This window comes from Salvelinus fontinalis, chromosome 2 (genome assembly GCF_029448725.1).
Source record: "Salvelinus fontinalis isolate EN_2023a chromosome 2, ASM2944872v1, whole genome shotgun sequence".
Taxonomy (NCBI): Eukaryota; Metazoa; Chordata; class Actinopteri; order Salmoniformes; family Salmonidae; genus Salvelinus; species Salvelinus fontinalis.
In genome coordinates, this window is record NC_074666.1 from 55860162 (window position 1) to 55871717 (window position 11556).

Below are 11556 nucleotides of genomic sequence, written 5' to 3' on the forward strand. Positions count from 1 at the left end.
CATATTTAGTTAAAAGAAATTCATGTTAGCAGGCAATATTAACTAGGGAAATTCTCTTGCGTTCTGTGCAAGCAGAGTCAGAGTATATGCAGCAGTTTGGGCCTCAGACAACAACATTGATGTATACGCTGATTCGGTGAGCGAGTTTATTAGCAAGTGCATCGGTGATGTTGTACCCATGGTGACCATTAAAACCATCCCCAACCAGAAACCGTGGATTGATGGCAGCATTTGCACAAAACTGAAAGCACAAACCACTGCTTTTAATCATGGCAAGGCGACCTGAAACATGACTGAATACAAAGAGTGTTGCTATTCCCTCCGCAAGGCAATCAAACAGGCTAAGCGTCAGTATAGAGTAGAGGTCGACCGATTAAATCGGAATGGCCAATTAAATCGGGGCCGATTTCATGTTTTCATAACAATCGGAATTTTTGGCCGCCGATTTTATATATATATATACACAATTCAGAATGATTTGATAGCTTCCATCGCATCATCCATTAAAATTTAGATTAAAGAGAGGTTGACGCAGCACATTTTTTTGAGTGCGCTCAAGTAGGCTTTCCACTTTCCTCCGGTATTTATTTAGACAAGCAAGAACTCTACACCTAAACATTAGAAATATGACATGGGGTACGTGTGCCGTTTTTATATATATATGCTCAAAAAAATAAAGGGAACACTTAAACAACACAATGTAACTCCAAGTCAATCACACTTATGTGAAATCAAACTGTCCACTTAGGAAGCAACACTGATTGACAATAAATTTCACATGCTGTTGTGCAAATGGAATAGACAACAGGTGGAAATTATAGGGAATTAGCAAGACACCCCCAATAAAGGAGTGGTTCTGCAGGTGGTGACCACAGACCACTTCTCAGTTCCTATGCTTCCTGGCTGATGTTTTGGTCACTTTTGAATGCTGGAGGTGCTTTCACTCTAGTGGTAGCATGAGACAGAGTCTACAACCCACACAAGTGGCTCAGGTAGTGCAGCTCATCCAGGATGGCACATCAATGCGAGCTGTGGCAAAAAGGTTTGCTGTGTCTGTCAGCGTAGTGTCCAGAGCATGGAGGCGCTACCAGGAGACAGGCCAGTACATCAGGAGACGTGGAGGAGGCCGTAGGAGGGCAACAACCTAGCAGCAGGACCGCTACCTCCGCCTTTGTGCAAGAAGGAGGAGGAGGAGCACTGCCAGAGCCCTGCAAAATGACCTCCAGCAGGCCACAAATGTGCATGTGTCTGCTCAAACAGTCAGAAACAGACTCCCTGAGGGTGGTATGAGGGCCCGACGTCCACAGGTGGGGGTTGTGCTTACAGCCCAACACCGTGCAGGACGTTTGGCATTTGCCAGAGAACACCAAGATTGGCAAATTCGCCACTGGCGCCCTGTGCTCTTCACAGATGAAAGCAGGTTCACACTGAGCACATGTGACAGACGTGACAGTCTGGAGACGCCGTGGAGAACGTTCTGCTGCCTGCAACATCCTCCAGCATGACCGGTTTGGCGGTGGGTCAGTCATGGTGTGGGGTGGCATTTCTTTGGGGGGCTACACAGCCCTCCATGGGCTCGCCAGAGGTAGCCTGACTGCCATTAGGTACCGGGATGAGATCCTCAGACCCCTTGTGAGACCATATGCTGGTGCGGTTGGCCCTGGGTTCCTCCTAATGCAAGACAATGCTAGACCTCATGTGGCTGGAGTGTGTCAGCAGTTCCTGCAAGAGGAAGGCATTGATGCTATGGACTGGCCCGCCCGTTCCCCAGACCTGAATCCAATTGAGCACATCTGAGACATCATGTCTCGCTCCATCCAACAACGCCACGTTGCACCACAGACTGTCCAGGAGTTGACGGATACTTTAGTCCAGGTCTGGGAGGAGATCCCTCAGGAGACCATCCGCCACCTCATCAGGAGCATGCCCAGGTGTTGTAGGGTGGTCATACAGGCACGTGGAGGCCACACACACTACTGAGCCTCATTTTGACTTGTTTTAAGGGCATTACACCAAAGTTGGATCAGCCTGTAGTCTGGTTTTCCACTTTAATTTTGAGTGTGACTCCAAATCCAGACCTCCATGAGTTGATAAATTTGATTTCCATTGATAATTTGTGTGTGATTTTGTTGTCAGCACATTCAACTATGTAAAGAAAAAAGTATTTAATAAGAATAGTTCATTCATTCAGATCTAGGATGTGTTATTTTAGTGTTTCCTTAATTTTTTTGAGCAGTGTATATATATATATATATATATATATATATATATATATGAAAATAAATAAAAATGTTGTCCGATTAATAGGTATCGGCTTTTTTTGGTCTTCCAATAATCGATATCGGCGTCGAAAAATCATAATTGGTTGACCTCTACCTGATACATATGGGAAACTGTTGAGAGTGAAAAACCCAGCAGCGTTGCAGTTCTACACAAACCGGTGCGCCTGGCACCTACTACCATACCCTTTTCAAAGGTACTTTTTGCACAGGGTACTTTTTTCTTGCCCATTCACCATCTGAATGGCACACATACACAATCCATGTCTTAATTGTCTCAAGGCTTAAAAAGCATTCTATAACCCATCTCCTCCCCTTCATTTACACTGATTAAAGTGGATTTAACAAGTGACATCAATAAGGGATCATAGCATTTACTTGGATTCACATTGTCAGTCTATGTCATGGAAAGAGCATGTTTTGTACACTCAGTGTAGAATGATATCAGATCACAGCCAAGTAAAAATATCATCCTTTAAAAGAGAGTTTGATATTTTCTGTGTATAACATTAGCTACTAGCAAGCAAGCAGGCAACTTGTTCAAACCTGGTAGCTGGCTAGCAGTTGAAAACAACTCTCAAATTGCAGTGATTACGTGTCGACATGTAGGCTATGGTTTATGCCAGAACAGAGAAGTAGCTAGCTAGCTAGTACAATTTATTACCCCATAGCCACAGCTGAGCAACTCGCAACTCTTTGGTGAAGAAAGTTTCTGATGAACTTCCTTCATCCTTGAGTTGGGTCAGCTAGCTTATGGCAGTCTATGGAGCAATCATCGGAATCAGTTAAAGAAATGTGTGCTACCAAGCCAGCATATTCATTGAAAACACAGGTTGTCTTTGCTTGCTAACGTCATAGGACTGCTGCATTCACCCAATGCGTGCTGGCAAGATATCTCTGCCTCAGCAATAGCATTAGCTATCTTGTTAGCTAGTTCGTTAACTCCACCCACTGGCAGGCAGCTTGTGGCCATTTGGTGTTCAAACAATATGTAAAATAATGAAACAATAAAATAGAACTCAGCTAGCCGGGAGGGGGGGGCTACAGATGGGCTAGCTAATGTTAGCTACAGATGGGCTAGCTACAGATGCCCAGTGCCGGGTAAAGATTGGATAAGTTAAAAGAAAGTGAGATAATTGTCACTATTTTCATAGATGGAACATGTTAGCTAGCTATCTATCCAACACTGCAATTAGGAGCTAGCTTGCTGGCTATACATTTAGAACACATTTAAAAAAAAAAATCAGGGCTCTGGCTAGCCTTTAGCAGGACAGCTGAAATGTATGTAGCTAGCTAGCATTTCCTCCAGTAAATGTTACATTTTAGTCATTTAGCAGACGCTCCTGTCCAGAGCGACTTATAGGAGCAATTATGGTTCAGTGCCTTGCTCAAGGGCACACAGATATTTCACCTAGCCGCCTTTCGGTTACTGGCCCAATGCTTTAAACCCATTGAAGTCTATAGGGAATCATTTTCCGGTAAATTGATGTTTACAGTCCTACATAAAACCATGGAGTTCCTTTCAAAATGAGGAGACAAGAAGCAAGAAAGGACCCTTTTCAAATCCTGGCTCGTTTGTCTGTTTGCACAATGAAAGAAACAGACTTCCTTTACAAACCTTCTGTTTGGAATCAAGGATGAGTGCATCTCAGTCAGACAATGGAGGCAGTATCTTGCCTACCTACATGGAGTCTAGCCTGGCTTTGCACCTTACAAACCTCCATCTCAACAAGCACGTAATTGAAGATCAGAGGTCACAGTGACATCAGAGCACCATTCATTGGGGGAGGTGGGCGAAGTTTTGCATCAGAATAAGTCATTCATATCCTTCACCTCTTTCTATTGCTCGTCAGCATTCTCATTTCATGCATTCTTTATGACTCAAGTGTATGCATGATTTGAAACTACTCTGCATGCAAATAAACTTTTTGATTCAAATCAAAACACAGCAGATTATAAATAGGCTATTTTCAATAGGTCCTGAACGGCTAGACCAGCGATGGTATTTACGAGTCCCTCCCTATATTAAGACTAACTTAAAAGCATGAGAAAGGTAATCCTGCAGAAAGTGGTTGCATGCAGGGTTGATACAAGAACTGCCATGATTCATGACTTTATGCTGGCATAGGGAGAAGTGGTAGAAACACACCACTTGGTTTCAAAACTGTATTAGTCAAATGACCACAGTGACTGCACATTTCAACCCAGAGGTCAAATACGCTCTTTCCTATGAGAAGTAGGCTATGCCTCAGGACAAAATGTCTTTCTATTTTATACTTTGTGGTTACTTAGCTACACTTACAAAATCTTGCACAACCTTGAAGCACTAAGCTGCAGGCTGGCAATGCAAGATATTTGTGCCACAGAGGCTTTTCTCATGATCATAGCTAGCTGTGTTGACATAAACGGTTGCACTAAGCAATTTGAACTTCTCCAATAATGACGCATGAATGATTAAATAAGTGTTGCCAGGGTATACATACCTTCAAACCCCTCTGGCGATTAATTGAAATAATGTCTGGTAAGCACCATACAGTACAAATGTCCATAGCCAACACATATGAGATCATGAGCAACACACTAATTTTGATTTCTGTTCTCCGAGCATCAGGATATTATGCTGGCGGGCATTTCAAAATAAGAGTGCCCCTGCAAAGACAAGTTTAACATTGGGATTATCAATTTTCTTAGCACTAGTGCAGTACAACTGTTTTTCACAGCATTGCAACTAGGCTTGGGCGGTATACCGTATACCGGGGTACTTGGAAAAAGCCAGGGGATAGTTTTTCAATAACGTCAAAACTATTTATTTGAAGTTTTTCAATAAATGTGAATATTTGTAGCCAATTTAAGTTAAATACCTGCAGTCAAATTGTGCAATACTTTAGGAGATAAAAGCAGATTGCGTTCTTCATTTCACCTGTCACAATATGAAGCTTAGTTCCCCAGAAAAGTTGAGCGAGTTACATGGTTGTTTGTAAATAGCACAACAGGAGAAAGCGGGAGCTGGTGATTCCAGCTTTGTATTTGGTTTAACTTGCTAGGTATCTATGTAAGTGGCTGAATTAATAAGGAGACCGGACATCATATAGTTTTAGCTTTCTGTCGTGTTTGAGAAGTCAAACCGTTTTGGATGAGTTCTTGATTTCCGTGCATTTATTTTTTCTCCTCTCCATTCTTGCCCGTCTGCTCCTCCCTGTCTTGGCAATTCGTTTTTTTTTCGTTTGCGTTCGTTAGCATATTTAGCTAGCAGCCTCTATTGAAATGTGCTAATACTTTGTGCAAATTCTATCTGATAAGACACCCAATGAGCTTTTTTGTTGTTGCATTTTTAGCACCCCATGTGTACTAAGACGGTAATACTGTAAATCCCCTGATGAGGACAGTATGCCAATATGAAATCTGTATACCCCCCAAACCAAATTGCAACAACCTAAAAAACATTTAAAGATAATTTGATGCATTTTATTTTGAACATTGTATTATTTATAGTAGCATTTCCTTTGAAAGTTTACACAGATACTGGTATGTTGAAAGCTAGCTTCATGTGTAGGTTATATTTAAAGAAATAATAAAATAAAAAATAGTTATGTTATTGGAATTATTCAATAGTCTGCTAAATTTAAATGGTCTCTTGTTTTTATTTAACTTGTGATGGGCAACAGGTTTAATACAGAGTGCTGACGACTCCTTACTCCACCCACACTATTCACTGCGATAGAATACATTGTATGGGGGATACTTACTGGTTGTAGAGAAGTTGTCGGGTGGAAAATACTCAATAAGGTCTTTGCTAACCAAATATGGTTAGATTGGAGGGGGACTGCCGTACATATCCAGCAGCACTTCGTTCTCCACTCTATAGCTCCCAATGCAATACACTGTACATGGGACACAGTGCCTTGAAGAAATATTTGTTCTGAGTGATTAACTGAAAATTATATTATTTTTTGTTTTTTTAAACAACTAATTGACCAACGTCGGTTCAATTATTTGAATTCCATTTAGTCCGTTTTTTTCTGTGAGATCGATGCTCAGTTTCTGTTGAGATCAAGCCCGAATTGTGCGATGTAGTAGGGAGTTGTAGTTTCCAACAGGCCAATATTCTACAGTTTAGCACAGAAAATGTGGAAATTAACTACAATGATCATAATCCATTGAGCGCCCGCTTACTTGTCCGGTCTCAGTCTGTGTGGAGCAGACGCAGAGACCTTGTTGACGGAACCGAAGAGAGAACTCGCAAGAGGGATTGAAAGCAGTTGCATTGCGGGGTCTCTACCTGAAAACACACGATCTAAGTGAATTATAGTTGGTATTCAGCAGTCATAAAAGTATGCCTTATTTACTTAGAAAAATGACAAAATAGTGATTTGTAATCAAAACATAATCAAAACCAAAATCAATGTATTTTTATAATCAAACCGAAAACTAGCGAACCTCAAAAAGCACTAATCGCTCAGCACTACTAGCAAGTTAGTTATTCCTAGGTAGTTTACAAGGTTAGTTAACTGTGTCTTGCTACTTATTGTCCCTCATCCCGCATAGCCTCTACAGCCAAATATCACTTCAGAAACAGCATTACAAATATTAATATGGTCAGCATTGTAGACCATTTCTCCCATCTTGCTGCAGCTAATCTCCAAATAACAGAGAAATGCTGTGAAAACCAGCATGCATTCAAAAATGTTTCGTCACCAGCGCTTCTTTTGTTGACTTTTTTTGTCCTCGTGCACTGTAGCCCCTATGACACTAATCTGGTGAGCACCTTTGAAACTCTGCCCAAGCAGGGCATTTGATTGGTTTGACGTGTTGCGAGGCGTCAGTGATTTCACCAGGTTCCGACCAGTCTTCAGCTGATTTCTGCCATGGAACGTTCCCAGGCCTCCTGTTTAAGGGAAACCTGGTTTGCAACGAAGCTAGGTCTCTACTAACCAAATATTTGTAATTTTGGAGGGGGACTTGTGTGTCGTACATATCCAGAAACACAGCTTTAAATGAACTGATACTATCCATGGTCCTGAAATCAACACACACAAAATAAAAAAATAGCATGAAAGTCAACCCTTTTTTATTTTTTATCAAAACGAGAATCTAATGTATATTGAACAAAACTATAAATGCAACAATTTCAAAGATTTCACTGAGTTACAGTTCATATAAAGAAATCAGTCAATTGAAAGAAATTCATTAGGTCCTAATCTAGGGAATTCACATTACTGGGCAGGGGTTCAACCATGGGTGTGCCTGGCTCCCCAGTGGGTGGGCCTATGGGGAGCCAGGTCCAGCCAATCAGATTGAGTTTTCCCCACACAAAAGAGCTTTATTACAGACAGAAATACTCCTCAGCACCCCCCAAAACCTGTTTTGCATCTCCAACTACTATTCAACACAGGTAGAAAAGTTATTTCTACAAGCCAATATGTATCCCATGTACAGCCTATTACAGTGTATTGCATTCAGGGCTATGGAAGGGGCAGAGTGAAAAGCCACTAACAGACCATGTAACACAAAAATTAACCATATTTGGTTTGTGGAGACCCTACTGAGTATTTCATGCCCCACTTTTGCTAAAACAGGTAGAATAGTTAGTTCTCTCTACAGTCCAATAATCTCAACATAACTTTTTCATTATTGGTCTGAAAAAATGTTTTTAAAACCATACTTTATTTGTTTTCATAAATTACTTCTTGTTGGCACAATAAAAGTGACCATTGATTCAAATTCAATACCTTTTGAAACGCTGGCTTTTATTTAAGGTTTCCTCATTACCATATAAACGTGACATCGTTTGTGCTGCTGGTAGAATACTAGTTTAATTTAGCTAATTTTAACTAGCTATGAAGAAAATGCCCCCCAGTGAGTCGTTAGCTAAGAGATTATGTTGGTGCGGTGTTGCATTCCTCGTGGTTCAGGTGTACTCTCAGTCACTGTCATTCAAAGTGTTTGATGAGAGGCATGAGGAGCCTGTTTACCCTAGTCGGCATACAGTTTTATGTCTCTACTGCAAAGTCCTCCTGAAGCTAACCGGCAGCTGGCTACAGTACAGTAGGTTAGTGCACAGACAAATACATGTTAGCTGCTGCTGGCTTAGATAGTTAACTAACTAGCCAGTAATTGTGGTCGTATAAAAACGTTTTAACGATAAAACAATAGAATGATCATGAAGTTCAACTTCCATAGTGGGTAATGTTATGGACACAATGAAACGAAAATGTATTGACAGTCATTGTGGCTAGCTTAGCTATTCTAGCTAATTAGCTCATGTTCCGCTAAATTTGCCCGTTTTGTAAGATTTCTAACTAGCTAATGTTAGGTGGCAGTGAACGAGGGCCTTGCATTATAATTTAGTAATTGAGTAAGAAATCATCTTGTTATGTAAAACAAATATTGCTAGCAGGAAATGGATGATAGTGGACATCAAAGGGACCGATTCAGACACGGAAAGAGACTAACTAACGGGTTAGCATTAACCATACATCATCCCCTAACGTTACTTTCCTGAGTTAGCAGCCTGAAAGAGGGGGATGGGGATGTTACTTTGCATGTATGTTTAGAATGGACATTAGCAAAGAGATCAGAGGAGAATACATGATTTATTGGCTTTTCATGTTGTGCACAAGGCTGAAACAGTAACGTTACCCATAATGAGCCATCAGCTGAGAAAAAAGCGTGACGTCACGAAATCAGTGATTCCCTTGTCCTTAACATAAACGGGCCTTGCAACAAAATGTCAACACGATAACTGCAAGAATACTCACGCTTTATCCACCAGTTCTCGGACTTTCCACATATTTAGCATATAGACTCTCGACTAAGGGCTCGCCGCCTCAATAATGCGTCGTCCAGTCTGTTTACAACCACAGATGGACTTGGATTTGTGTCACCGACAACAGAATTCCGAGCCCTTCAGCTAGCCAGCTCCGTTAGCGGCAAACGGGCCGCGCAAGTTACTACTGTCGGGAGCGCGGCGAGCTTGTTCTTCTTCTGTGATATAATGGCGGTCCGCAAACAAACGTTTAAGGTGCATGCCGCCACCTCCTGTATTGGAGTGTATGGTCAATCACGTTTTACAACATTTCTAAATCCTCCTAACTAACTCAGTACTTCTGAGAAAATAAAAAGAGCAATACTAACTTCAAACAGAAGTTTAAAGCTATTTTGGCTAACTGGTCAACGATTTCATTCCCTTCCACACCCGAATGTGCTGGGACCCAGCAGAATCTCACTACTACACCCAGTCTCTGAAATCTCTATAATAACATTAATACCTCCAATAGTAAGTCACTGCTATTAGATTTACCAGATGAAAAGCTATTCAATGCAGACAGAGAATCTGAGCATACTATAATTCTAACAGGTTGTACGTCCTACACCCACTGGAGGGCAACTACTATCCCCAACAGTTCAACTGAGTATACTGAGTATAGCTGTTGTATAGCTGTTATACTGAGTATGGCTGTTAGTCTTCTACACATCTGTACATCAAATTCAGGAATAGAAAAGCCTGCTCCTGTGCACCCACTATCTGCATCCTTGGGTCCATCTGTGAAAAGCGGTAAAAAAGCATAAAAAACTTCTACCAATATAATTGTCAACCAGTTTCCCTATATCACTGACTTCTGACCAATCTTTCATTTTCTCTGCCAAGGTTAGATAAACAACAGGATCTGGGAGTAACCATGGAGGAACATCCCCTATCACCACAGAAGGGCCAACCTCCAACTCCCTCAAACCACTCTCATCAGCAAGCTTTCCTACTGTCCAACCAAAACCACTATATTAACAGTAAATTCCCAACAGTCGTCTAGAACAGTAGCAGTGGAATGCTCAAGCTCATAGCCGTTCAGCCTAACCCAATAAGCTAATGACATTTTTTTACACCGTATATCCAAAGGCATCTCACCTGCTTCCACTAGTAAGGCACATATAGATGTTGATTTAAATTCACTAATACATATCCTTAAAGCTATATACTGGATTCTGTCCAGCCTCTGAAGGCAAGTCTTTGCCGCTGTTCCATAAACTATACACCTGTAATCAATTGTCGTCCTGATCACAGCTCTATAAATATCCATCAACGATTGTCAGTCAGCACCAAACCAGAGACCGAGCGCATAAGATGCACCACCTTCTTACACTTTGTTTCAACATGTCTGACATGATATTTCCATGTATATTGCTCATTGACCCATAGACCAAAATATTTGTACTTAGAAAGTCTCCCCATAGGCTGTCCATACAGAAACAACTGTATATTATCAGCAATTATTATCAAGAACATACAAGTGTCACGCCCTGGCCTTTGTTATCTTTGTTTTCTGTAATAGTTTGGTTAGGTCAGGGTGTGACAGGGGGGATGTTTGTGTGTTTTTGTCTCGTCTTGGGTGGTTGTATGGTATAGGGGGTTTAGGTAGAGTAGATGGGTTTGTGTTTGAGTGTAGGTGTCTAGGTATGTCTATGGTTGCCTGAATGGTTCTCAATCAGAGACAGCTGTCATTCATTGTCTCTGATTGGGAGCTATATTTAAGGCAGCCATAGGCAGTAGGCTTTTGTGGGTAGTTGTCTATGTTCTATGTTGCATGTGTGCACTTAGTTCGTTTTAGCTTCACGGTCGGTTGTTTTTGTTAATTTAATAAGTGTTTGTTTTTTCTTCATTAAAAGAAGATGTCTTTTTTCCACGCTGCGCCTTGGTCCACTCATTCGTCTCATAACGATCGTGACAACAAGACATCACCACCATCTTTGAACATCCACTATAGCTTTTTGAATAAATTTGATCACAAGAAACATTCCTTCCCGTCTTCAAAATAGCTCAATGATCGGCATATAGAGAAGCCCAAATACCCCTACCTACATTTGAAAAACACATCGTTAATCCTAATGTTGAACAAAATAGGACTGATAACACTGCCTTGAGGAATACCATTGTCAACTCCATAGGCATCAGATAAAATGGATCCTATGTTAACTCGAAAGAGTGATTAAATATGGTCAAAACCCAGTTATATAATCTCCCTCCAATACCAAGTCTTTCCATCTTAATCAGTAGGCATTCTCTCCAAATAGTCTCATAAGCCTTTTCAATGTAAAAAAAAAAAAAACAGTAGCCATTACATATTTCATGACCAGAGTTTTTTAAACTTCATTACTCGACTTACCTAATGCATCCAAAGTAGATCTACCTTTACGGAATCCACTTTGACATTGCCTCAATAAACCTCTATGTTCCAGGAAATATGACAATCTGTTGATTATCATCTTTTCCATTAGTTTACAC

The 11556-nt window shown here is 41.0% G+C and overlaps 1 protein-coding gene across 3 annotated transcripts in view; it reads right to left on the bottom strand.

The window, feature by feature from the left end:
- Positions 1 to 9269, bottom strand: part of clint1b (clathrin interactor 1b) — a 33316-nt gene extending 24047 nt beyond the window's left edge. For all 3 annotated transcript variants that reach the window (XM_055879136.1, XM_055879128.1, XM_055879122.1), the window contains exon 1: positions 9038 to 9269. In XM_055879136.1, the coding sequence (XP_055735111.1) occupies positions 9038 to 9078 (41 nt within the window). In that variant the 5' untranslated portion in view covers positions 9079 to 9269. The remainder of the gene's footprint in view (positions 1 to 9037) is intronic.
- Positions 9270 to 11556: the final 2287 nt, after the last annotated feature.